This window comes from Cervus elaphus, chromosome 3 (genome assembly GCF_910594005.1).
Source record: "Cervus elaphus chromosome 3, mCerEla1.1, whole genome shotgun sequence".
Lineage (NCBI taxonomy): Eukaryota > Metazoa > Chordata > Mammalia > Artiodactyla > Cervidae > Cervus > Cervus elaphus.
The window spans coordinates 24,711,717-24,734,903 of record NC_057817.1 but is presented as its reverse complement, the minus strand read 5'-3'; the positions used below and the strand labels follow the sequence as shown (position 1 = coordinate 24,734,903).

General features: G+C 34.8%; 1 protein-coding gene across 4 annotated transcripts in view; it reads left to right on the top strand.

The window, feature by feature from the left end:
- NR2C1 (nuclear receptor subfamily 2 group C member 1) overlaps nucleotides 1-23,187 on the top strand; it is a 46,592-nt gene that overhangs the window by 17,052 nt on the left and 6,353 nt on the right. For 3 of the 4 annotated variants that reach the window (XM_043881537.1, XM_043881547.1, XM_043881530.1), the window contains exons 3-12: nucleotides 1,015-1,245; nucleotides 4,331-4,412; nucleotides 5,870-6,049; nucleotides 7,368-7,515; nucleotides 7,625-7,715; nucleotides 11,610-11,803; nucleotides 12,986-13,151; nucleotides 17,072-17,193; nucleotides 19,455-19,594; nucleotides 21,756-21,893. In XM_043881537.1, the coding sequence (XP_043737472.1) occupies nucleotides 1,015-1,245; nucleotides 4,331-4,412; nucleotides 5,870-6,049; nucleotides 7,368-7,515; nucleotides 7,625-7,715; nucleotides 11,610-11,803; nucleotides 12,986-13,151; nucleotides 17,072-17,193; nucleotides 19,455-19,594; nucleotides 21,756-21,893 (1,492 nt within the window). The remainder of the gene's footprint in view (nucleotides 1-1,014; nucleotides 1,246-4,330; nucleotides 4,413-5,869; nucleotides 6,050-7,367; nucleotides 7,516-7,624; nucleotides 7,716-11,609; nucleotides 11,804-12,985; nucleotides 13,152-17,071; nucleotides 17,194-19,454; nucleotides 19,595-21,755; nucleotides 21,894-23,187) is intronic. The other variant, XM_043881555.1, reaches the window with a different exon arrangement.

Genomic DNA, 23,187 nt, shown 5'->3' with positions numbered 1-23,187 from the left:
CCAGTCCATCAGCATATCTCGTTACCTCTCCTTTTATAAAATATCCCAGATTATTTTTCACCCCTAGCATGGCTACTACCCCGATCTTGGCCTATGTCTCTGCCTGTATACAGTACCCTAGTGCTGCCATTGTTTGTGCACTAGCATCCTTTCTGGTCTCCCTTGATTCTGTTCTTAAACATTCATAGTCTGATCTTTACACTAAATCTAGAAAGATGCTGTTTGCAAAAGATCCTGCCACGTCACTGCTCTGTAAACCCTTCAGTGGATCCCCATGTCATCCAGTAGGAAATCAGATGTTGTATGGCCTACAAAACCCTTTTTGTTTCTCCCACCTCCTACCATAAATCTCTCTTCCATCCAGTTTCACTCACACAGCTCTCTTGCTGTGCCTTTTGCCTAAGCTATATCCAACACACTCTTCCTGTCCCACAGGCTGCTTCCTCTACTAGGGATGCACTTCCCCTGGCTAGTCCTAAGCCTTGGTCTGTTCCTTCACTCAGGTCTGTGCTGAAATGTTATCTCCTCATCACTCTCATTCCATCAATAACCCCCAGCTTACCCTGCTTTATTTTACTTTGTAATACTTAATACTGCCTGAAAATGTTATTTGCTTACTTGTTTTTTATCTGCCTTTCCTCAAAAGCTTTATGAGAATAAAAATTTATCCAGGGACCCAGAACAAACAGCAATTGGCAAATAGAATATACCCAGTATATGTTTATGTATATGGAAGGTAGAAAGGAGGGGAAGGGAAAGAATCAAAATAGTGAAGTCCAAGTGTTCTTACTATTGTAACTTTATTTACACAGTTGTTTATTTCTGTAGGGTAGGATGTCATGGAAGTAGGATTGCTAGATTAAATGGTATGTGTGTTATGTGTATTACATTGAATCTATATATGTAATAGTATGCTTTTCTAGTCTAGCTTTGTCTGAAGATATGAGAAAAATTGTCCTTAGAGAAGGAAAAAAGATTAAGTTGACTTAATTACTAATGACATGATTATATTAGATTGTTACAGAGCAGCCTACTGGCCAGAAAATCCAGATTGTGACAGCACTTGATCATAATACCCAAGGCAAACAGTTCATTCTGACAAATCACGATGGCTCTACTCCAAGCAAAGTCATTCTGGCCAGGCAAGACTCTACTCCAGGAAAAGTTTTCTTCACAACCCCAGATGCAGCAGGTGTCAACCAGTTATTTTTTACAACTCCTGATTTGTCTACACAACAGCTCCAGGTAAATTCATAGAGTTTCTTTTTAATCTTATCCTTGAAAAAAAGAAAGATCATATCATAAAAGAAGTCCTGACATTAAGACTTTTTATCCTGCATGTTCAGTAGGAAAAGATCTTGTATAAAATTATGTGCTACCTTCTCCTATGGGCCACTATACTGTTCCTCACACATCTTCACAGTGTATATTTTGGTGGGTTTTTAGTGGCATATAGTAAGATCTACTCTGGCTAGTTTGGGCAGGAAGGAATTTAACAAAGAATGTAGAGAGCTCAAATTACTGTTAGAAAGGCTAAAAGAACACTTGTAGGTCAGGTTTCCAAGAATAAATATGGGAGCCTGCTTCAGAACTTGCTTCTAGGTGACCTTATGCTTTTGCAGTTAGGAAGCTTCCAAATCAGGAGCATCTACAGAATTCTGTAACTGCAGTTTCCAAGACGAAGATGCCTCTGCTGTGAACAAGCAGCTGCCAAATCAAGAAGTCCATATTTCAGCTAGCAGCTTTGTGACTTTTGCTTCCCTTTTGTCATATACATCTTCACTAATGTAGTAAGCAGTCTGTCCTGTGGTCTGCTTTAACACTGGAACTCAATCAGTAGTGTAAATTAACTTTACATTGTTTTTAATTTTTGCTAGTTGTACATTATTCTTCAAAGAGCCAGTGTAGGCTTTTATACAATTATGTAGCTGCTGTTTTTACCACTGGTTGCTATGACTGAGTATAAATACAATGAACCCTTAAGTTGGCCTCCAGAGGCTTTGGTGAGGGTGCTCACTTAAAAATGGATTCCACATTTTGTGATGAAGAGCTAATCAAGAAAAAATTCCTTTTAGAATTGAAAAGCTCCAAATTCATAAGATAGAAAATTATGCCTATATATTCTCATAGATTGTATTATTCTTCCAATTATATAATTTTATATTTTAAAAACAGCTAATGTAGAAAATGGATAAAATACATAAAGTTATTAGAAAGAAGTCACTAAAAAAATGTATGACATTATCCATACCCTAATTTCTTTATTTTTTTAATAAACAACCTTGATCTTTTTTAAGAGAAGTTTTGTATTTACAGAAATATTGAGCATTTAGTATGGAGAGTTCCCATATAATCACCCAACACAAATTACTCATATTATTAACATTCTACATTAGTGTGATATATTTATTATAAATAATGAACTGGTAGTATTTATATATTAGCTAAAATCCATAGCTTTCCCTAATTTTTACCTAATGTCTGTCTGCTCCAGGATACCAAATTATAGTACATTTGTCATGTTTCCTTTGACTCCTCATATCTGTGACAATTTCTCAGACTTCCCTTATATTTGGTGACTTTGATAGTTTTAAGTTGTACTGGTCAGGTATATTATAAATTGTGTTATTGTGGGACTTGGTCTGATGTTTTTTTCTTGGTTAGACTGGGGTTGTGGGTTTGGGGGAGTAGTTAGCAGAAGTTAAGTGCCATTTTCATCACATCATTCCAAGGGTACTTCCTATCATCATATTTATGACTGGTGACATCAGTTGGCTGAAAAGGTGTGTATCAGATTTCTTTACTCTAAAGTTAATCTTTTTCAAAGGTTTTCTTTATTTAAAAAATAAAAATAATATCAGTATTTTGCATCTCTTAAGAGCAATGAAAGGGAAACTGGTATAGGATGGAATTCCCCTGGGCCAAGATTTGATTTCTGTTCTAGTGACCTAAGATGGGATGTGGGCAAGCCTGTTAACCTCAGTGTCTCTTCCACCCTTAGGAAATAAACAAAAGATTAGCACCGTTTGCAGTAGATATGCTATTTAAAAAAAGATAGATGCTTGTCATAGATGTTTTCAAAGGATATCTAATACCAGAAATTGTTTTTTTAAGTTTTCATTGAAGACTGATTTTTATGGTGATATTAGAAGAAATTATGGTACTATAACATAGTAAGGGACAGCTGTTTTATTTTTTAAAAATTTTTTTGACCTTGCTGCATGGCATGCAGGATCTTAGTTACTCAACCAGGGGTCAAACCCAGACCCTCAGCAGTGAAAGCACAGAGTCCTAACCACCGGACCACCAAGGAATTCCGGGGACAGCTATTTTAGTGACTGTTAAAAGTTTTTAAAATCAAAATTGTTCCTGAAGGCATTCACACCCCTAAGAGAAGGAAAAGAGTCAAAGTAGAGGATTATCTTGTGAGCTTTTTTAAAGCAGGGCTAGGTTTTTACCATTTTGAAGCTTGAATTTAATTTCTTCACATTTCAAAAGATTGAAAGAAAATGACAGATTGAAGGATAAACCTAAAAGAAGAAACTAGTATTTCTTTATATTATATTAGCTGTACCTAGTGATGAGCTCTTAATATAATTTAAAGAGATTTAGTAATTTGCCCAAGGCCACCCCATCTAGTCCATACTAATTTGCTGTCATTAACAGACTCCAGAGTCCAGTGTTCTCAACCTCTGCACCTAATCCTTAGACACCCAATCCTTAGCTAGCTGAATGAAAAGTTTATACCTTTGTACATCAGTCATGTTCCATAGTTATAAGTAAATGCTTCAAGAGATTTTTTTTTCTTCATAACCTTTTTCTATTTAAAATAATTAGATTTCTCTTTTTATGCTATTATAGCTTATTTTAGTCATATCATTCTATGGGGAAATGTCCTGAGTTATTCAAAGAAATGTCACAATAGGACAGATAACTGCTACAGTAATTTGGTGTGTTCCATATGAATAAAATACTTTATGGGTGAGATGCAGTAAAAAATATACTCATGTATTTGTGTGTTTAAGACTCTTTACTTTAAAAAAAAAAGACTCTTTAATGAATTGTTATGGAACAAACTAAAAAGGTATTATTTCTGTCTGTACTTTTTATAACATTGAAATTTTAATTTTTATGTAAAGAAAATTAAGACTAGTTTAATTGATACATGCATAATAATAGAGTTCAAAGTTACAGAATAACTTACAAAAAAGAAAGCAAAAAGTAATATGACTGAAAGTTCTTTTAATTTTTTACATTAGAGTATTACTACTGAGTAACAACAAATTATTGTTTTTTTGTTTGTTTGTTTGTTTTGGGGGGGTTTCTTTAGTTCTTAACAGATAATTCTTCCTCAGAACAAGGAGCAAATAAGGTTTTTGATCTTTGCGTAGTATGTGGAGACAAAGCATCAGGTAATACTAAAAATAACCTCCTATATGTGTTGTGTTGTTAAAATAACTGCCTCACTACTCCTTTTCTTCTACTGAAAGTAAAAAGTAAAATAAAGGAGCATGTTGTTTTTGTGGTTCATATTTGTAGCCTATGAAATTTAACTGATTTTCCCCCAGAGCTTTTTATTCACCTAAAGGTTTTTTATTTCACTGCAGTTTAAAGTGATCTTGCAGTGACATAAAATGCATATTTCAAAGAATTATGAAAGACAGTTTGACTGTTTTGAAAGTAAACTGAACATGTGGAAATTTTTCTGAATATGAAACCAGTTTTGTCAAAGGTATTGCTTAAAAATTAGTTGTGATCCTTAATAACATGTAACATTAGATTATTAATCTGCCTTTTGAGCCCTGTTGTCATTCTAGGAATACAGAGTAATTACTGAGATGGAAAAGCTCTGGTTGACCCTGATGAAATGCTCTGCATAGTTGAGCAGACGTTTCTCCAAGCCTGTTTTTAGTACTCAGGTTTATGCTGTTTTAGTTCTGGCCATTGTTCCTTCATGCCCAGAACATACCCATATTTATTCATATATATTCACAAGTACCATTGAGATAAGCTTAAGGGCCCAGCTTGTTTTCCTTCATCTTTTTTATCTTTCCCATAGCTTCATTACAAAACTTGCACTAGAACTTTTCCCAGAGTATGTTCAGTTTGTTAATAGTTTTTATGCCAAGGATGTGGTTTGTGAAAATGATAGGTTTATCGAAGTGTAACAGATTTCTCCAGAAATTTTAAAAAGTGGGACTCACTATGAGGAAGGATGATTAGATTTCAAATACTAACTGACATTATATCCTTTTTTTAGAGCATAGTTTTCAGAATAAAATAGCTTTATAAAGTATATTGTTGTTAAGTCACTAAGTCATGGCCAGCTCTTTGGACCCCATGGACTGTAGCCCTCCAGGTTCCTCTGTCCATGGGATTTCCCAGGCAAGAATACTAGATACTAGAGTAGTATCTAGAATACTAGAGTAGGCTGCCATTTCCTTCTCCAAGGGATCTTCTTAACCCGGGGATCAAACCTGCATCTTCTGCATTGGCAGGTGGATTCTTTACCACTGAACCACCAGGGAAACCCTTATATAGTACATAATAGAATTGTAATTTGTAAGTGATCTCAGAAGTGAAAATAGTTTTATATCATGGGTGTATGGGTGATTTTGTTTCTTTTCTTTCTCAAATTTTCCATGTCATTGTTAAAATGGCTTTACAAAATTTAAAAACTCATATTGTTTAATATATTTTATCAGAGAATTGTTTGTGTCATTTTCTGGTAGTTCGTAAAAAAAAAAAAAATTCATGTCATAAACTCAGAAATCTCAGTTTCATCTCATGTTTAAAGGGTAGATGTTGGCGGGCCTACTTCAGTTCTGAAAAATATGACTTTCATATTTTCTTAAACATTTGTTTCTAGGGCGTCATTATGGAGCAGTAACTTGTGAAGGCTGCAAAGGATTTTTTAAAAGAAGTATCCGAAAAAATTTAGTTTATTCATGTCGAGGATCAAAGGACTGTATTATTAATAAACACCATCGAAATCGCTGTCAATACTGCAGGTTACAAAGATGTATTGCGTTTGGAATGAAACAAGACTGTATGTATTAGCTTTTAAGGAGAAAATACTTTTAAGAATTCAGGCAAACTCCTGGAAGTGTGTTAAAATTAACACGTTAAAATATGTCAAATATATATGGTTTTTAATTTAAAGTTTTCCAACAAAAATATAAAAATGTGTGAATGTGTATTTTTTATATGTTCAACAAATCTTAATTGAGTGCCTATAATGCCAGGCATGTAATTTTAGTTTGGATCTGGTAATAATAATTTTAAAAAGGTAACTAGATACCAGTTTAGTTTTTCACCAAACTATTAATACTAAATTAGTTAATAAGGTAATGACAGTAGCTAGTATTGATTGAGCCCTCATTATGCTTTACTCTGTGTATAGCATATGAACAACTTATTTGTTCTCACATCACTATTGTCAGTAGATACTACTGTTAGCCATTTTACATTTGTGTGAACAGAGGACATTTAGAAACTTGCCCAAGGTCACATAACTAATAAGTGGCAGAACTTGGATCTGCATCTTGGCAGTTTTGTTTTGTTTTTCTCAGAAAATATACATTTAACAACTTCAGTATACTTTTCCTAAGTATCATGAAATAAAATTGCTGTAAAATTTATTGAAAGTCGCTCAGTCATGTCCATGGACAGTACCCCTCAGGCTCCTCTCTGTCCATGGATTCTCCAGGCCAGAATACTGGAATGGTTAGCCATTCCCTTCTCCAAGGGCTCTTCCCAACCCAGGGATCAAACCCAGGTCTCCCTCATTGCAGGCAGATTCTTTACTATCTGAGCCACCAGGGAAGCCCATAACATTTATTACCTCTATTTTTTTTATTAACCTCTATTTTATAAATAAAAACTAAGTGAGTTGCTGCTCAAAAATCTCCTTGCCCTGTACAAATTAAAAAACCAAAAAATTAAAAAAAAAAAAAATCTCCCTGCCCTTAATTAAAAAAAGATTTGACTTGAGTCTTTTTGTGGTTCACTGTCAGTATTGTCTTTAGTTGTTTAAATACTACTTTATATTTTAATGCTCTTATGTATATTAGACATGTAAAGGACTCCTAACTTCAGGTTTTCCTTCTTGACAGTGAGCTTTTAAAAAATAGGAATTCTGCATTTCTGCCACAACTGGGGCAGGGAAAGAAAAGAGAAAAAGAGAACAAGCCAGTTTTACTATTTTGAAGCAACTTTGTTGAACTTAAAAATAATTTCTAAAGATTGATGGTTATCTTTAGAGTTTTGGTAACCATGTCTCCCATAACAACATTGCTGACCTAGAGCTTGCATTTATAACTGCTTATAAATTCTGCATTGTGATATAAATTTGGCACATTTTGTAGCTGTTCAGTGTGAAAGAAAACCCATTGAAGTGTCCAGAGAAAAATCTTCCAACTGTGCTGCTTCAACAGAAAAAATCTACATTCGAAAAGACCTTCGAAGCCCATTAGCTGCAACTCCAACTTTTGTAACAGATAGTGAAACTGCAAGGTATAGTAAAAAAAAAAAAAAAAAACCAGCAGTGACATATATTAAGTAGGTGGTCATTTTTTGTCTTCCCAGTGAAACTAAGGCTAAAACTTGTACTTATTTGTTACAGGTCAGCAGGACTTTTAGATTCAGGAATGTTTGTGAATATTCATCAATCTGGAATAAAAACTGAGTCAACTATGCTGATGACACCAGATAAGGTGTGTTTAGTACAAGTAATTTAAAGCTTAAAACTGCTTAAGCTTATAAAAGTTATTCTTTTTCTCCTCCGTCAGTTTGGCCGATTGATTTGGTCTTAAGTATTTCGGGTTACAGGTTTTTGTTTTTATTTTAATGAAAATTATCATCAACTGTTTGGTAGTATCAAATGACAAAACTAAAAAAATTTAGTAATGAGTTCACTGTTCCTTATTTAAGGGAAAACAATCCATGGATGAGCAAATTACAGTGCTCATAAGCAGTGGAACACTCTAGTGGAGGAATCTTAGACAAGAGTTAGTTTTATAGAGGATTTGAACCAGCAAAAAGGAAACAGAGGTTGGGATTGGCTCAGAGGTTGGGATTCCCTGTGATGCTCTCGGGTCCTGCTGTCTAGGGCGAGGTGAGCTCACTAAAGCTGGAGCTGGAGGATTGTGACTGCTGTATGATAGGTTTCTTTGACAGATGTTTCCTTTAAGTGCAAATTGACTCAAGTTTCAGTTCAGTCGCGTCTGACTCTTCACAACCCCATGGACTGCAGCACGCCAGGCCTCCCTGTCCATCACCAACTCCTGGAGCTTCTCAAACTCATGTCCATCAAATCGGTGATGCCATCCAACCATCACATCCTCTGTCGTCCCCTTCTCCCACCTTCAATCTTTCTCAGCATGAGGGTCTTTTCCAATGAGTCAGTTCTTCGCATCAGGTGGCCAAAGGATTGGAGTTTCAGCTTCAGCATCAGTCCTTCCAATGAATATTCAGGACTGATTTCCTTTAGGATGAACTGGTTGGATCTCCTTGCAGTCCAAGGGACTCTGAATAGTCTTCTCTAACACCACAGTTCAAAAGCATCAATTCTTTGTCTCTAAGCTTTCTTAATAGTCCAACTCGCCCATCCATACATGACTACTGAAAAAACCATAGCTTTGACTAGACAGACCTTTGTTGGCAAAGTAATGTCTCTGCTTTTGAATATGCTGTCTAGGTTGGTCGTAGCTTTTCTTCCAAGGAGCAAGCGTCTTTATATTTCTTGGCTGCAGTCACCATCTGCAGTGATTTTGTAGCCCCCAAAAATAAAGTCTATCACTGTTTTCATTGTTTCTCCATCTGTTGGCCATGAAGTGATGGGACCAGATGCCATAATCTTAGTTTTCTGAAAGTTGAGTTTTAAGCCAACTTTTTCACTCTCCTCTTTCACTTTCATCAAGAGGCTCTTTAGTTCTTCTTTGCTTTCTGCCATAAGTGTAGTGTGAAATGGGTCAGGTCACTGGAGCAGCCTCTATTTTGTGAATACTGATAAATTAATTTTATCAGTAGAAATGTTCATTTTTCCACTAGAACAACCTATAGCTTCAGTGTGGAAAAGTCTTCTGGGTTTCTTTCATCTTGAAATAAAAGTCCTCAGATACAGAAATGTATAATAAGTATAAAATTCCTTATATTCCTTTTGTGTTCTCCTACAAACTTTTTAGTGTTAAAATGTTGATATTTAAAATATTTCAGGTGAAGAGAAATTCTTCACGCACCTTACTTAAAACATTGACTTGAATCAAGAGTAGGAACAGAGTTGCGTGAGCTCTCATGCTATGTATCCAAGTCATCTAGGTCCCCTTAGAGATTTGGAGCAACTCTTTATTGAGCAAGAGGTCTGAAAGAAAAAAGATTTGCTTATTTAGATTGAGCATGTAGAATTCCATAGTGTTTGAAAGCCCCTTATAAGAACTGAAAACAAACATTGTTCCTGAAGGCAAATTTCAGAGAGCCTGTTACTGGCGTTTCTTTTAACCTATAATGTGATCTGATTTCATATGCCCTATGAGATTATTTATTCTATATATGGCCAGATTTGTGTTGTTATTTTTTGTTTGATACTTCAAGACAATCTTAATACTTGTGCTCTGGAATCAAATTTCATCTGCCACTTACTAGCTGCATAACCTTGGGCAAGATATTTGACCTTAGTGCCTCAGTTTCCTTCCTCATCTATAAAATAAGGGATAATAGGAGTGTCTGCCTTACAGGTTGGGCTTTAGCATATTGTTATTAATCAAGGAGATTTGGTATCTTACCACATATTTTGGAACTACATTCAAGACTTCACTTAGCCTTATCTACCTGATTTGTGCTTAGAATGGTAGTTACAATTTCATTGACCTATTAACTTCTTTAGAAAAGGAAGAGAACTAAGTTTTGTTGAAAATTTTCTGTAATACTTGCCCAGACACTGTACTTCTCTAAATGTCTTTATATTAAATTGTAACAACCTTGTTTGGTTAGTTTCTGACAAATGGTCCCAAAGTTGTCAAGCTGCAATGTAAGTCCTTTCCACATTAAGCACCTGTCTAGATAGACATGTTATGAAATGGAAGAGAATATATAAATGTTTTAGTTGCAAATTAAAACACCAAAAAATGTTTCTTTTACACATGAATGAAGGCAGGAGTAGGGGTTAGGAGCACAGGCTTTCCTGTCAGACCGATCTGACTTCCCATCCTGCCTCTACTACTGACTGCTGAAGTGACAGTGAGGAATTCTTCTCACCAGTAATAAAGGGACAGTGATTCCAATTTCACAGGGTGGTTGTGTGGATTACGTAAAATACATACAAAGTTGTAGCTGTGTAAGAAACTCAGTAACTGGTGGAATTCTCAGTAAATAATTCTGGGACCATTCTTTAGTTGGGGAGAGCACACAAACTATTTGTCTATTTATCCACTGAAATCAGTTTCACATAAACTAAAGAATTGATATAGAAAAATTCAAGGAAATGTATATCCTCTTAGGAGTAATCATTATCACTAAAAAACCATAAAGGTATAATGAAAAACTTAAAATATCTACGGACCTGTCAGAAGTCATAGAAGGCAACTAAAGAGGCTTTCGTTTGATTAGGGTGGAATGATTTGAGCATTTATTAAAGAATGACTAATGAGTAAAATATATTAAAATATGAATTTTAAATGATACTCAAAATTCATCTTTCATCATAAGAAGTTGCTTGGAAAAAAAAAAAAAGAAAAAAAAAAGTTGCTTGGGCATTGATTCATTGCTCTAAAATTGATAAATAAAAGGAAGAAATATCAATCATCTATCTGCTTTTTCTGTACAGATTATATTTCTGGGTAGTCAGAGAGTTGAGCAGATTTTCTCATAAAAGAATTATAGCTAATTCATGCATAAAGAATGTACACATTATCAAAAATAAAAACTAGTGACAAATAGGAAAACATGCAGTATATAGCAAAAGCCCAATCTCCTAAATAATGTAGAGGGACTTTCTAGCTACAGAGTGCTTGATGTTTAACACATTTAACACAGTGGCTGGTAAAACTTGGCATCCTGGAAGTCTGTTCAGTAATCACTTTTCTTGTTTTTTCTCTATTCCTTAGTAAAACATTAATTTTATCCTATGCAACTTTTGAGTTTGCATAATAAGTTTTGGAAATTACAGCAATATCAAAATTTTAATGCTGGAAGATCTTGAAAGCTCATCTAATTTAATGTCTTTTTATGGGGAAGGCAACTGTTATGGGGCTTCCCTGGTAGTCCTCGTTCAATCCCTGTCAGGGAATTAGATACCACATGCCCCAACTAAGACCTGGTGCAGTGAATACCTTTTTAATAAAATAAAGCAATTGTTAATGTGGATAGATAGCCATTATGTGCAGTTTTTAAAGTAACCTGTGTAAATATTAATATTTCCTAGGAAATGTGCCTGATATTTTTAAACTTGTTCCCTCAAGTGTCTAAAAGCTCAGAGCTCTTTGATTTTACTTTGTAGATTTCATTTATCTTTATGTACTTTTCTTTTGACATTTCACATTCTAGAATTAGATATTTAAGATTGAAACATTAACTGATACCAATTTGCAGAATTTTAATTTTTTTTTTTAAAGGCTGAATCATGTCAGGGAGATTTAAGTACATTGGCCAGTGTGGTTACATCATTAGCAAACCTTGGGAAAACTAAAGATCCAGCTCCAAATAGTAATGAAGTGTCTATGATTGAAAGCTTAAGCAATGGTGATACTTCTTATACCTCTTTGTGTGAATTTCATCAAGAAATGCAGACTAACGGTGATGTTTCAAGGTAAGATCTGTTTTGAGCATGTGTCCCTTTGCCAATTGTCCTTTAGTATCTCTTAAAAAATACTATTTACAGAAGTTTCAAAAAACAATTATTTCTATTAAACTTAGAAAATTTAAGTAATAAGTAAATTTTCATTGAAAAATTCTGTTGAGTATAAAATGATGTCCACAGGTTACATTGTAAATAATGAGCAGTAAGTAAATATGATAAGATTAGAAATGTAGTCATAAAATTCAGGAGTTTGGTTTTTTTTCAATAAAGATGATAATTTGGGTCTGATTTTTCAGATGTTTTAGTTGCCAGATTTTATATTCTGTGTATTTAAAGTTTAACATATATCTTACTAGGCAGTCATTTCTCATTTCCCCCACCAATTTCTGGTGATGAAAATAGGTTTTCAAAATTGGGTTGAATCTATTATAGTTTTAAGTTTACACTACAGGAAACTTGTATCAGAATTCTACTTTTCATTCTTTTGATATTAATACTTAGGATGTAGAAACCATCTTTTTTCAGGCTTTTTTCACACACTGTTCCTCTTCTAAAATATTGAAGAAACTGCATTTAAGAATCTCACTAAGTACTTTGTTGAACATGAGATTTTAAAGAACTTAAGAAGGCCTCTTATTGAAAAATACAGGAAGCTATTTTGACTAGTTATTTACTGATATTAATTATTTGCCATCCTAATCTCAGATTCTTACAGTTCAGATGTAGCTGTGTTACCATAAGTTTAGAGTATTCTCTGCATCTTTAAATAAAATTAAAAACCTAACTTTGTGTTGTGTAGAATAAAGTCGACTTAAGTTCTTGCCCTTGTTCTTCTAAATAACTTCTGTATGTAAAATAAATGGCCTGATACCTTGATGTATCAAATATTTAACTTGTAAAAGGAAGCATAAGACTTTTTCTCCCCTTAAATCATGTAAGTTTTTTAAAAAGACTAATTCTCTGGTAAAATATGTTAATAATAAAGTTTTTCTTACTATACATTTGAAGTTTAATTTGTTACTTTTGGAGAGTGAGTCAAAGAATCACTGAAATAGAATGCTCAGTGATATACCAAAATTCTATTTTCTAAACAGTTTTTAAGGCCTAAGTCTTAATTTCCGAATTTTATATAGAGTTCTCATTTTATTGTGGAGATTGGCCAAGCTCACAGCTTCTGATGTCTCCTTATAGGGCATTTGACACTCTTGCAAAAGCTTTGAATCCTGGAGAAAGCACAGCCTGTCAGAGCTCAGGAGAGGGCATGGAAGGAAACGTACACCTAATTGCTGGAGACTCGAGCATAAATTACATCGAAAAAGAGGGGCCACTTCTCAGCGATTCACATGTAGCTTTCAGGGTATTTCTATATGTATATATATTTCATAATTTTTATGTTGTGTGACCATTTTGATTTTAATTGTCCTTTCAGCAATCAAAATATATTCGTTGTGCTTTTAAACTCAGAGATACCCCAACTAGGATTTGAAACAGCAGCTAAAACATATAAAATAACAGCTCAATAAAACATCCTGTTTATATAGTACTCACAATATCAATTAATGTGTTTAAGATTATAAAAGTTAGCTTTTAAGACATTTGGACATGATTTTTTTTCATTTAGACTCTGTTAGACATAGTTTGTTGATGGTGGTGTTTTTAAGTATTGGTGTTCATCATGTGTGGAATCCACTGGTTTTATTCAATGCCTAGCTACTCCTTGCTTTAGTGTAAATCAGTATCTAAGACACAGATTTTCCGCTTTTACCAAGTTAACTACAAGGAACACAATTAATTATATAATGCCTCAGCTAGCTCTCAGCCTCATTTTAAGAAGGTTTAAATTATTTTAATTTTTGGTTTTTAACTTTTTATACTTTAACCATTTGGAGAAGGTACATCTGTAATTTCTTTTTTGCTTCCTTAAATATATTTATGATGGAAACAATACATGTAGAATACTAGAAACAATACATGTAGAATATTAGAAAATAACATCTGGCATTTGATTTGTCATTCAGATAATATTCGGACTACAGCTATAGAAAGGCTGACCCTTGAGACCCTTCATTAAGACTCTGCTGTTTTGATCCCTCTGTTTATCTTTGCTCTGCCCTCCCTGAGGACTATTAGCAAATCATATGCAAGTGATTGAAAGTGCTTAAGAACTCTTAGTTAGCAGTGCATAGCATAACAGTCCTGGACTACCTGAGGGTAGTTGCTCATAACTTTACTGGAGATTATAAGTTTCCATGGGTTTCTTATGAAAATATATACAGTTATCAAATAGATACGTGTGCTACTGGCAGAAATAATGAACACAAAATAAATCTAACCCTGGCGAGGGACTTCCCTGGCGGTCCAGTGTTAAGACTGCGCTTCCACTACAGGTCGGTCACGTGGGTTCTGTCCCTTGGGGAACTAAGATCCCACATGCTGTGCGGTGCAGCCAAAAAAAATTTAACACTGATCAAAGCTGCATATGATAAAATTTATTCCTACAAAATTTGGCTTGGTAGAAAGGACTCAGAGAAAAGTCACTTTTAAATAATTGTGGCTGTAATTTGATATAGTCGACAAACGTATCAGGGAAACTTGTCTTTATGGAATATTTTACCAGAGTTAATTTACATGAAAAAAATCAGAAATGCTTCATTTGTACTTTACAAGAAAAAATTTTATGGGGCTATAGGAACAGGAAGTGAGAATAATCAGTGTCATCCTTCAAAAATTTGTTTTGGACAGATGAATTGGGGAAATTAAAACATTTTTCTTTCTAGAATTGGCCTTGATACAATGCTGGAGGTTTATCTTGCTTTAAGAAAATTACGTATGTAAAACAGATAAATTCTAAGCCATTTTTTCTCTATAAAATAATACAATGTCGTAGTCTTTTGAATAACTAGTGTTATTCTAGTTCTAGTGTATATTGCAGGTGATTTCAGTTTTATGATTAGAGCAACAGAGTTTTCAGCATTGCCACCACTATTGTGTAACTTACGGCGCAACTGTATTTTTTAGCCCTAATATCCAGTTTTTACATATTGTGAAGTATTTCATTTGTTTTAGAATGATTTTAAACTACTTAGCAAAGGGTAATCTTGTTTTTGCATCCTAATCCTACCCCCTTAAAACTAGTAATCTTTGGTGATTTCCTTGACTTTTCAGGGTTTTTTTTTTTTTCCTACTCACCATAGCCAGTACGAAAATGTGTGATAGTTTTCAATTTGTTTTTTATATACTTATGTGTGGAAACAGTTGCATCCTAACAATTAAATTTATGATGCTTAATATCTACTTGTTATAATTCTCTTAAAGAATGATATTTTAATTTATTGCTGCAGTAAACGTTTCTCAAACATTTAAAAATTATCTTTTCACATGTGGAATTTCAGCTGTTGATTGTCCTGTTTTATTACTTGACACCATTTTGTAAATAGACAAACCACTTATGGCTAACATTGAACAAAGGAAATTAATATTTTTTGCATTTTTAGCTAACATTTCCAGAGAACTTTGGTATCGTTTCGATGAAAAGCTTTGATCTGTTTGGCATCATAGGTACCTTTGAGAATCTGTTAAAAGTTATATATTCAACTCCCCAGAAAAATGCACATGGGCATTTTCACCTGTCCCCCAGCAGAGGTAGCTACTATTAACTGTGTGGTGTATCTCCTCCTATCATATATACAATACACATAAAGTGTGTATCTATATACATACACTCTTTTTAACATATATTGGTTCATCAATATTATTTTGCTATTTTTTCTGCTTAGATGTCTGAAATGTTTTTTCTATGCTGTCTCAGTTTATCTTACTAATTTTATTTTTATTATTTTTTTTCTTTTGAACTTTTTATTTTGTATTGGGGTACAGAGTCACATATGACTGAGCAACTAACTCACTTTCATAGATGATTAACAGTGTTGGGATAGTTTCAGGTGAATAGCAAAGGGACTCAGCTACACATATATCTTACTAATTTTAATGCCTACTAAGTAGGCATAGATTATTCTTTTCTTAGTGATAGAAATTTGGGTTATAGCCAGCATTTAATTTCTCTGTTAAGAGCGGTACTGAAATGGACATCCTTGTATATGCTTTTTTGTGCGTATATGCAAGTATCCTTTTGAAATAGAGATTTAGAAATGGCATTGTTAGGTCATAGGATAAACTCAGTTTTAAAATGTTGATAGATACAGCCAATTTGCCCTTCATTTGACCAGTACTCAGTTCCCTGGTGGTTCAGCTGGTAAAGAATCCACCTGCAATGTGGGAGACCTGGATTCGATCCCTGGGTTGGGAAGATCTCCTAGAGAGGGAAACGCTACCCACTCCAGAGTTCTGGCCTGGCGAATGCCATGGACTGTGTAGTTCATGGGGTCGCACAGAGTCGGACGTGGCTGAGCGACTGTCACCTCACTTCAGCTGTATGTATTTGTTTCCCTGTATCGTCACCTATGCTTGGTGTTACTGATCATTTTAATAATTTTAAAATAGAAGTTTCTTATGGATGAAATTACATTTAATTTATAGCAATAAAAAATCTCTTTAATAAGATTTTCAAAAATGCTTTGATAACTATTCTGATGTAGGATCTTTATTTTCAACAGTGGTCACACATTACCTAAGGTCAGCCTGTGACTGTTATGGCCACAGACACACTTTATTTTTCCTGTAGATTAGATGGTGAGATTTTATGTAGAAGCTGCTTTTTGAAAAATTGAAAAAGCAAGTAGTTCTGAGCCCTAATTCCAAACGTTTTCAATGTGTTGAATTCAGCCATGCCCGTTACCTGGAAATATGCACTCTACAAATGGCATCAGCAGGCTCACTTCACTCATTACTCTCCTATAAGCATTTGGATTTGCTATCCCCATTGCCCAAATGAAAGGGACATTTAACATAAAGGATTGCTTCTTGAATTAAATTTGTTGTTTACATACTGTTAATGAAGAGAGAAAAGGAAAGACTTAAAGTTGATATGAAGACAGAAAGTAACTTTTAAAAACACACAAAGATAATCTTGTGGTTGGTATTTATTAAGTGGAATTCTGCTTTATCTGAATATTGCTTTGTTAGAAACTCTGGGCTTTTCATTTATTCTAAATCCTGTTTTTAGCTGTAAAATCCAGTGACTTGGATTATGTCAAGATTTGCCTTTTTGGCTAATATGTTAGATAGTTACTTGACATGTTGACAGTTAAGTTTTTCAAAGAAGCGCTCATTTAGAAGTGTCCCATGTGAGATAATTGACCTCACCCCTGTTCACACCAGCTCACCATGCCGTCTCCTATGCCTGAGTACCTGAATGTGCACTACATTGGGGAGTCTGCCTCCAGGCTGCTGTTCTTATCGATGCACTGGGCACTTTCAATTCCTTCCTTCCAGGCTCTAGGGTAAGTGTCTTGAAGTTCTTGAATATTAAGTGTGATTTTGTAGCACAGATGTACATGAGACAAGAGCTTTTATTTTGGGAGGATTTGATTAAAGGGGGCAAACTGATACAGCATTATAACTTGAAATTTTATATGAAGAATCATATTGGGTGGTATTTACTGTATATTATGTGGAAGATTATCCATATTTCATAATTTGATGAAGTTAACAGTTTGAATGAAGTAAGTGCACTGGAGCCAGCATTTGTAATAGGCTGTCTTTGGCCTAAATGAGGGAGGCTCTAAATGACTTGGGATATTGTTTCTCCCTACCGCCACTGTTTCAGTGTTATCTCAGGCTTGTTAATAAGGATCTGAAACTTGCATACACTGAATATGTTTGAAAATAGAAGTGATTGTTTTTCAATCATGTGGTTGGTTGCCCCCTAAAAAGGTAAGAAAATATAAATTAGCCCATAGTACCACTATGATGAGTTAGAAATTTGGTTGTATCACTGAAGAGCATATCTGTGTTCTGTTGAGATTCTGTTGAGACCAATGAAAAATGGTCTATTATGAGAAATCCAAGCTTTGTTTAAAGTTTACCAGATTTCTTCATATTGTTTTAATGTAACTGGTTTGAAGAAGCAAAGAGACCATGGAGAAAGTTAAGCCCATAGTTAGAAAAGTATTGGTCAAGTTGTAGGACCTTATTGTACAACAATGCCAATGTTATTTTCTAACTAAGAGGTATAACACAGGCCATCAAAAACTGATTTTTTAAATCTGTTTACTCTGTTCTTTTTTGTGTGATTTGTTCACTGGTTGATTACCTTGACTTTACTGTATAAAACTTTACACTCAGTTTTCATTCCAATCCCTAAGAAAGGAAATGCCAAAGAATGCTCAAACTACGGCAGAATTGCACTCATCTCACACACTAGTAAAGTAATGCTTAAAATTCTCCAAGCCAGGCTTCAGCAATACGTGAACCGTGAACTTCCAGATGTTCAAGCTGGTTTTAGAAAAGGCAGAGGAACCAGAGATCAAATTGTCAACATCCGCTGGATCATGGAAAAAGCAAGAGAGTTCCAGGAAAACATCTATTTCTGCTTTATTGACTTCGCCAAAGCCTTTGACTGTGTGGATCACAATAAACCATGGAAAATTCTGAAAGAGATGGGCATACCAGACCACCTGACCTGCCTCTTGAGAAACCTGTATGCAGGTCAGAAAGCAACAGTTAGAACTGGACATGGAACAACAGACTGGTTCCAAATAGGAAAAGGAGTACATCAAAGCTGTATATTGTCACTCTGCTTATTTAACTTATATGCAGAGTACATCATGAGAAACGCTGGGCTGGAGGAAGCACAAGCTGGAATCAAGATTGTCGGGAGAAATATCAATAGCCTCAGATATGCAGATGACACCACCCTTATGGCAGAAAGTGAAGAAGTTAACTAAAGAGCCTCTTGATGAAAGTGAAAGAGGAGAGTGAAAAAGTTGGCTTAAAGCTCAACATGCAGAAAACAAAGATCATGGCATCTGGTCCCATCACTCCATGGCAAATAGGTGGGGAAACAGTGGAAACAGTGGCTGACTTTATTTTTGGGGGCTCCCAAATCACTGCAGATAGTGATTGCAGCCATGAAATTAAAAGACGCTTACTCCTTGGAAGGAAAGTTATGACCAACCTAGACAGCATATTAAAAAGCAGAGACATTACTTTGCCAACAAAGGTCCATCTAGTCAAGGCTGTGGTTTTTCCAGTAGTCAAGTATGGATGTGAGAGTTGGACTATAAAGAAAGCTGAGTGCCGAAGAATTGATGCTTTTGAACTGTGGTGTTGGAGCAGACTCTTGAGAGTCCCTTGGACTGCAAGGAGATCCAACCAGTCCATCCTAAAGGAGATCAGTCCTGAGTGTTCATTGGAAGGACTGATGCTGAAGCTGAAACTCCAATCCTTTGGCCACCTGATGCGAAGAGCTGACTCACTGGAAAAGACCCTGATGCTGGGAAAGATTGAGGGCAGGAGGAGAAGGGGACAACAGAGGATGAGATGGTTGGATGGCATCACCGACTCAATGGACATGAGTTTGAGTAGGCTGTGGGGGTTGGTGATGGACAGGGAGACCTGGTGTGCTGCGGTTCACGGGGTCGCAAAGAGTCAGACACGACTGAGCGACTGAACTGAACTGAATGAACATTGTGTTTTCAAATATATGAGTCAGTTATAAGGTTTCATAAAATATATTTGATATTTGTTTTTGTTTTTATAGGCAAGAAAACAGCATATCATTGGTGAAAGCTTATTGGAATGAACTTTTTACTCTTGGTCTTGCCCAGTGCTGGCAAGTGATGAATGTGGCAACTATATTAGCAACGTTTGTCAACTGTCTTCACAGTAGCCTTCAACAAGGTAAAAAGCACCTTATTTTTCCTTTTCTAGGATATGAGGAGACATCAGTTTTATAGTATTATGTTTAAAGTTAAGTATGAAAAGATAAATACCAATATCCTTTTTACCTTACATAATTTTTACATTTTGATAAATTCATTCATTAATCACCCAAAATAGTTTTAAATGAGAGTCCAACAAAACTGAAACAGATGTATTTAAGTGCTGTTTCTGATCAGGCCTCGTGAATTTTTACACTTCAACATACATACCAAAGAATCCAGGGTACGCTTATATAGAGGTAATCCAACTATTTATAAATGTATAGTTACCAACTGTTTTTAAACTGCTTTTCTTTTTTTTTTTTTTTTTGCTCTTATTTTTTTTTTCTATTTATTTTTATTAGTTGGAAGCTAATTACTTTACAATATTGTAGTGGTTTTTGTCATACATTGACATGAATCAGCCATGGATTTACATGTATTCCCCATCCCAATCCCCCCTCCCACCTCCCTCTCCACCCGATCCCTCTGGGTCTTCCCAGTGCACCAGGCCCGAGCACTTGTCTCATGCATCCAGCCTGGGCTGGTGATCTGTTTCACCCTAGATAATATACATGTTTCGATGCTGTTCTCTCGAAACATCCCACCCTCACCTTCTCCCACAGAGTCCAAAAGTCTGTTCTGTACATCTGTGTCTCTTTTTCTGTTTTGCATATAGGGTTATCGTTAAGCATTTTTCTAAATTCCATATATATGCATTAGTATTCTGTATTGGTCTTTATCTTTCTAGCTTATTTCACTCTGTATAATGGGCTCCAGTTTCTTCCATCTCATTAGAACTGATTCAAATGAATTCTTTTTAACGGCTGAGTAATATTCCATGGTGTATATGTACCACAGCTTCCTTATCCATTCGTCTGCTGATGGGCATCTAGGTTGCTTCCATGTCCTGGCTATTATAAACAGTGCTGTGATGAACATTGGGGTGCACGTGTCTCTTTCAGATCTGGTTTCCTCGGTGTGTATGCCCAGAAGTGGGATTGCTGGGTCATATGGCATAAACTGCTTTTCTTAATTGTAGCTTTTTGAATCCTAAGGTAGGCTAAACTTTTTTTTTTTTAAATCAATTCATCAGTATGTATCCTTTCACTTAGACACTACTAAAGAGTCACAGAACAATCCTAATTATTATTTTCCTTTTCCTGGTTACAATTCCCAGTCGTTTGAGGAGACAGGTGGGCAAGCACTGATTTATAAATGTTTAGTTTCAGAATGGCTTGTGACTGTCCAAGAAGAAGGTGCCCCATCATCAGATGGGAAGAACTATTTTTTTTGAGTTCAAGAAAAAGTTATAGATAGAGAATTACATTTATTTCCTTTGCATATGCCACTTCCTGTTGTTGTACATTTTTCTTGAACTATCTGCTTCCCCTCCTATTTAATGGCAAAGGATAGCCTTAAGATCTCATCAATAGTAGATATACCAGAAGTCAGTACTACATAAACACAATAATTTTTAAGTTAGAACATACTGTTTTACTCAACTTTTCTTTGGTCTTGACAGGGTTTTTTTTTTTTTTTTGGCTAAATATTTGCTTTTGTTATAGTAGTGTTGGTAACTTAATAATCTAGATGATTTTACTTATTTTTCATTTTGCTTATTTTATTGATATAAACTTAAATCCTATTACCAAAATTTGAATCTTTTGTACTTTGGTTGGTTAGCCAAATTTTTAGTCTTTACGGCTTATCTTCTCAAAGGTGTATCTTAGAAGAAGACATTACCTTTAGGGCTAAAAAGCCTAATATAAAAATGTTAACAACCTGTTCTTTTTTTTTTCTTGAATGAACAGTGTCTGAAGATCATTAATTAGTTTCATTTGAAGTTGCAGAGAGGGACTTCCCTGGTGGTTCAGTGGCTAAGACTCTGTGCTCTCAGTGCAGGGGGCCTGGGTTCCATTGCTGGTTAAGGAACTACATCCCACATTCTGCAACTAAGACCCAGCACAACTGAATATATAAATAAATAAAACATTAAACTTGCAGGTATATTGAATTTTTAACATTTGATAAATTGATTATATTCAAAGCTAGAAATTAGTGAGAAGGAAATATATCGCATAAAAATAGTCATGCATTTTTGCTGAAGATTTTGTTTGTTTCTTTGTTTTTAATTAAAGATAAAATATCAACAGAAAGAAGAAAATTATTGATGGAACACATCTTCAAACTACAGGAGTTTTGTAACAGCATGGTAAAACTCTGCATTGATGGATATGAATATGCCTACCTGAAGGCAATTGTACTCTTCAGTCCAGGTATATAAACATTTACTTCCTATTAAAAATAGCGTTTGAGGATGTGGAGAAATTACAACCCTCATACATTTGCCATTGGGAGTGTACATTGGTGTGAAGTGGAAACAATTGAAGTGTCCATCAAACAAATGAATAAACAAAATGTAATGTATATATAAATGGAATTCTGATACATGCCACCATGGATAAACCTTGAAAACAGTTTGCAAGTGACAAACCAATCACAAAATACCACATATTAAATGTTTCCATGTATCTGCATTGTCCAGAATAGGCAAATCTATAGAGAGATTTGTGGCTTCCTTGGCCTAAGGAGAGGAGAGAATGAAGAGTGACTACTAATGGGTGTTTCTTTTGGGGCCAACAAAGATGTTCTAAAGTTAGATTGTGGTGAGGGTTGCACAGCTCTGAATATACTAAAAAACTGTTGAATTGTACACTTCAAATCTGAAATTTTTGGATATAAGACATCTGGGTGTGAAAAGGAAAATTGAAGAAATCAGTGAAATGATGCAGACTTTTAGTCCTATTCAGTACTTGAATGTTTAGGTATACTTTGCATCATTAAAAGGCAAAAAGAGAGATGAAGATTGCTTTGTTAATGGGTTAAATTTCCAAACAGCTTATGAGTTCCCAATAAATAGAAAAAGGGGTCTCTTGTCTTTCTGCCAATTGCTAGTTTTTACATATAATAAAATGACAGTAAAGCTCAACAATCAATTTTAGAGTAAGAAAAATTGACTATTTTCTTAGGCTCTGTATTCTTCATTTTGGTATATGTTTATCTGTTACTGTGTATCATAATAAAATGATCTGAGGAACCCCGCTTCTTACTACCTTCAGTGATATGAGTAAGATAATTAAAGCTATTTTGTACTGTTCTTCTGGTGTTTTAGATAAATTAATAACATGTATTGCAGTTTTTATCACAACCAATTTGCCACTTTAATTTTCCTTAAAATTGAAAGACCATAGATTTGACAACAGAATTATAATGTACTTTTGTTTTATTAAATATTCCTTCTATTTCTGTTTGCTACTTTTCTTATTCTCCTTAGTCAGGATACCACTTTCCATATTTTAGGCTTAAGTTTTATGAAATTCTTTTAATATTTCCACTTCAGTGAAATATTTATATAGGTTATTTCATGTTGCTATATTATTTTTCTGATAGAGATGATGTTCAGAGTTTATAATTTCATAAGTATCTTTTTATCCTAACAATGGTGAAAGGAAGATTTTCTTATTAAGAAAATATAGAATATAGCATGCATGAGGGGGTGGGTGAAATGGG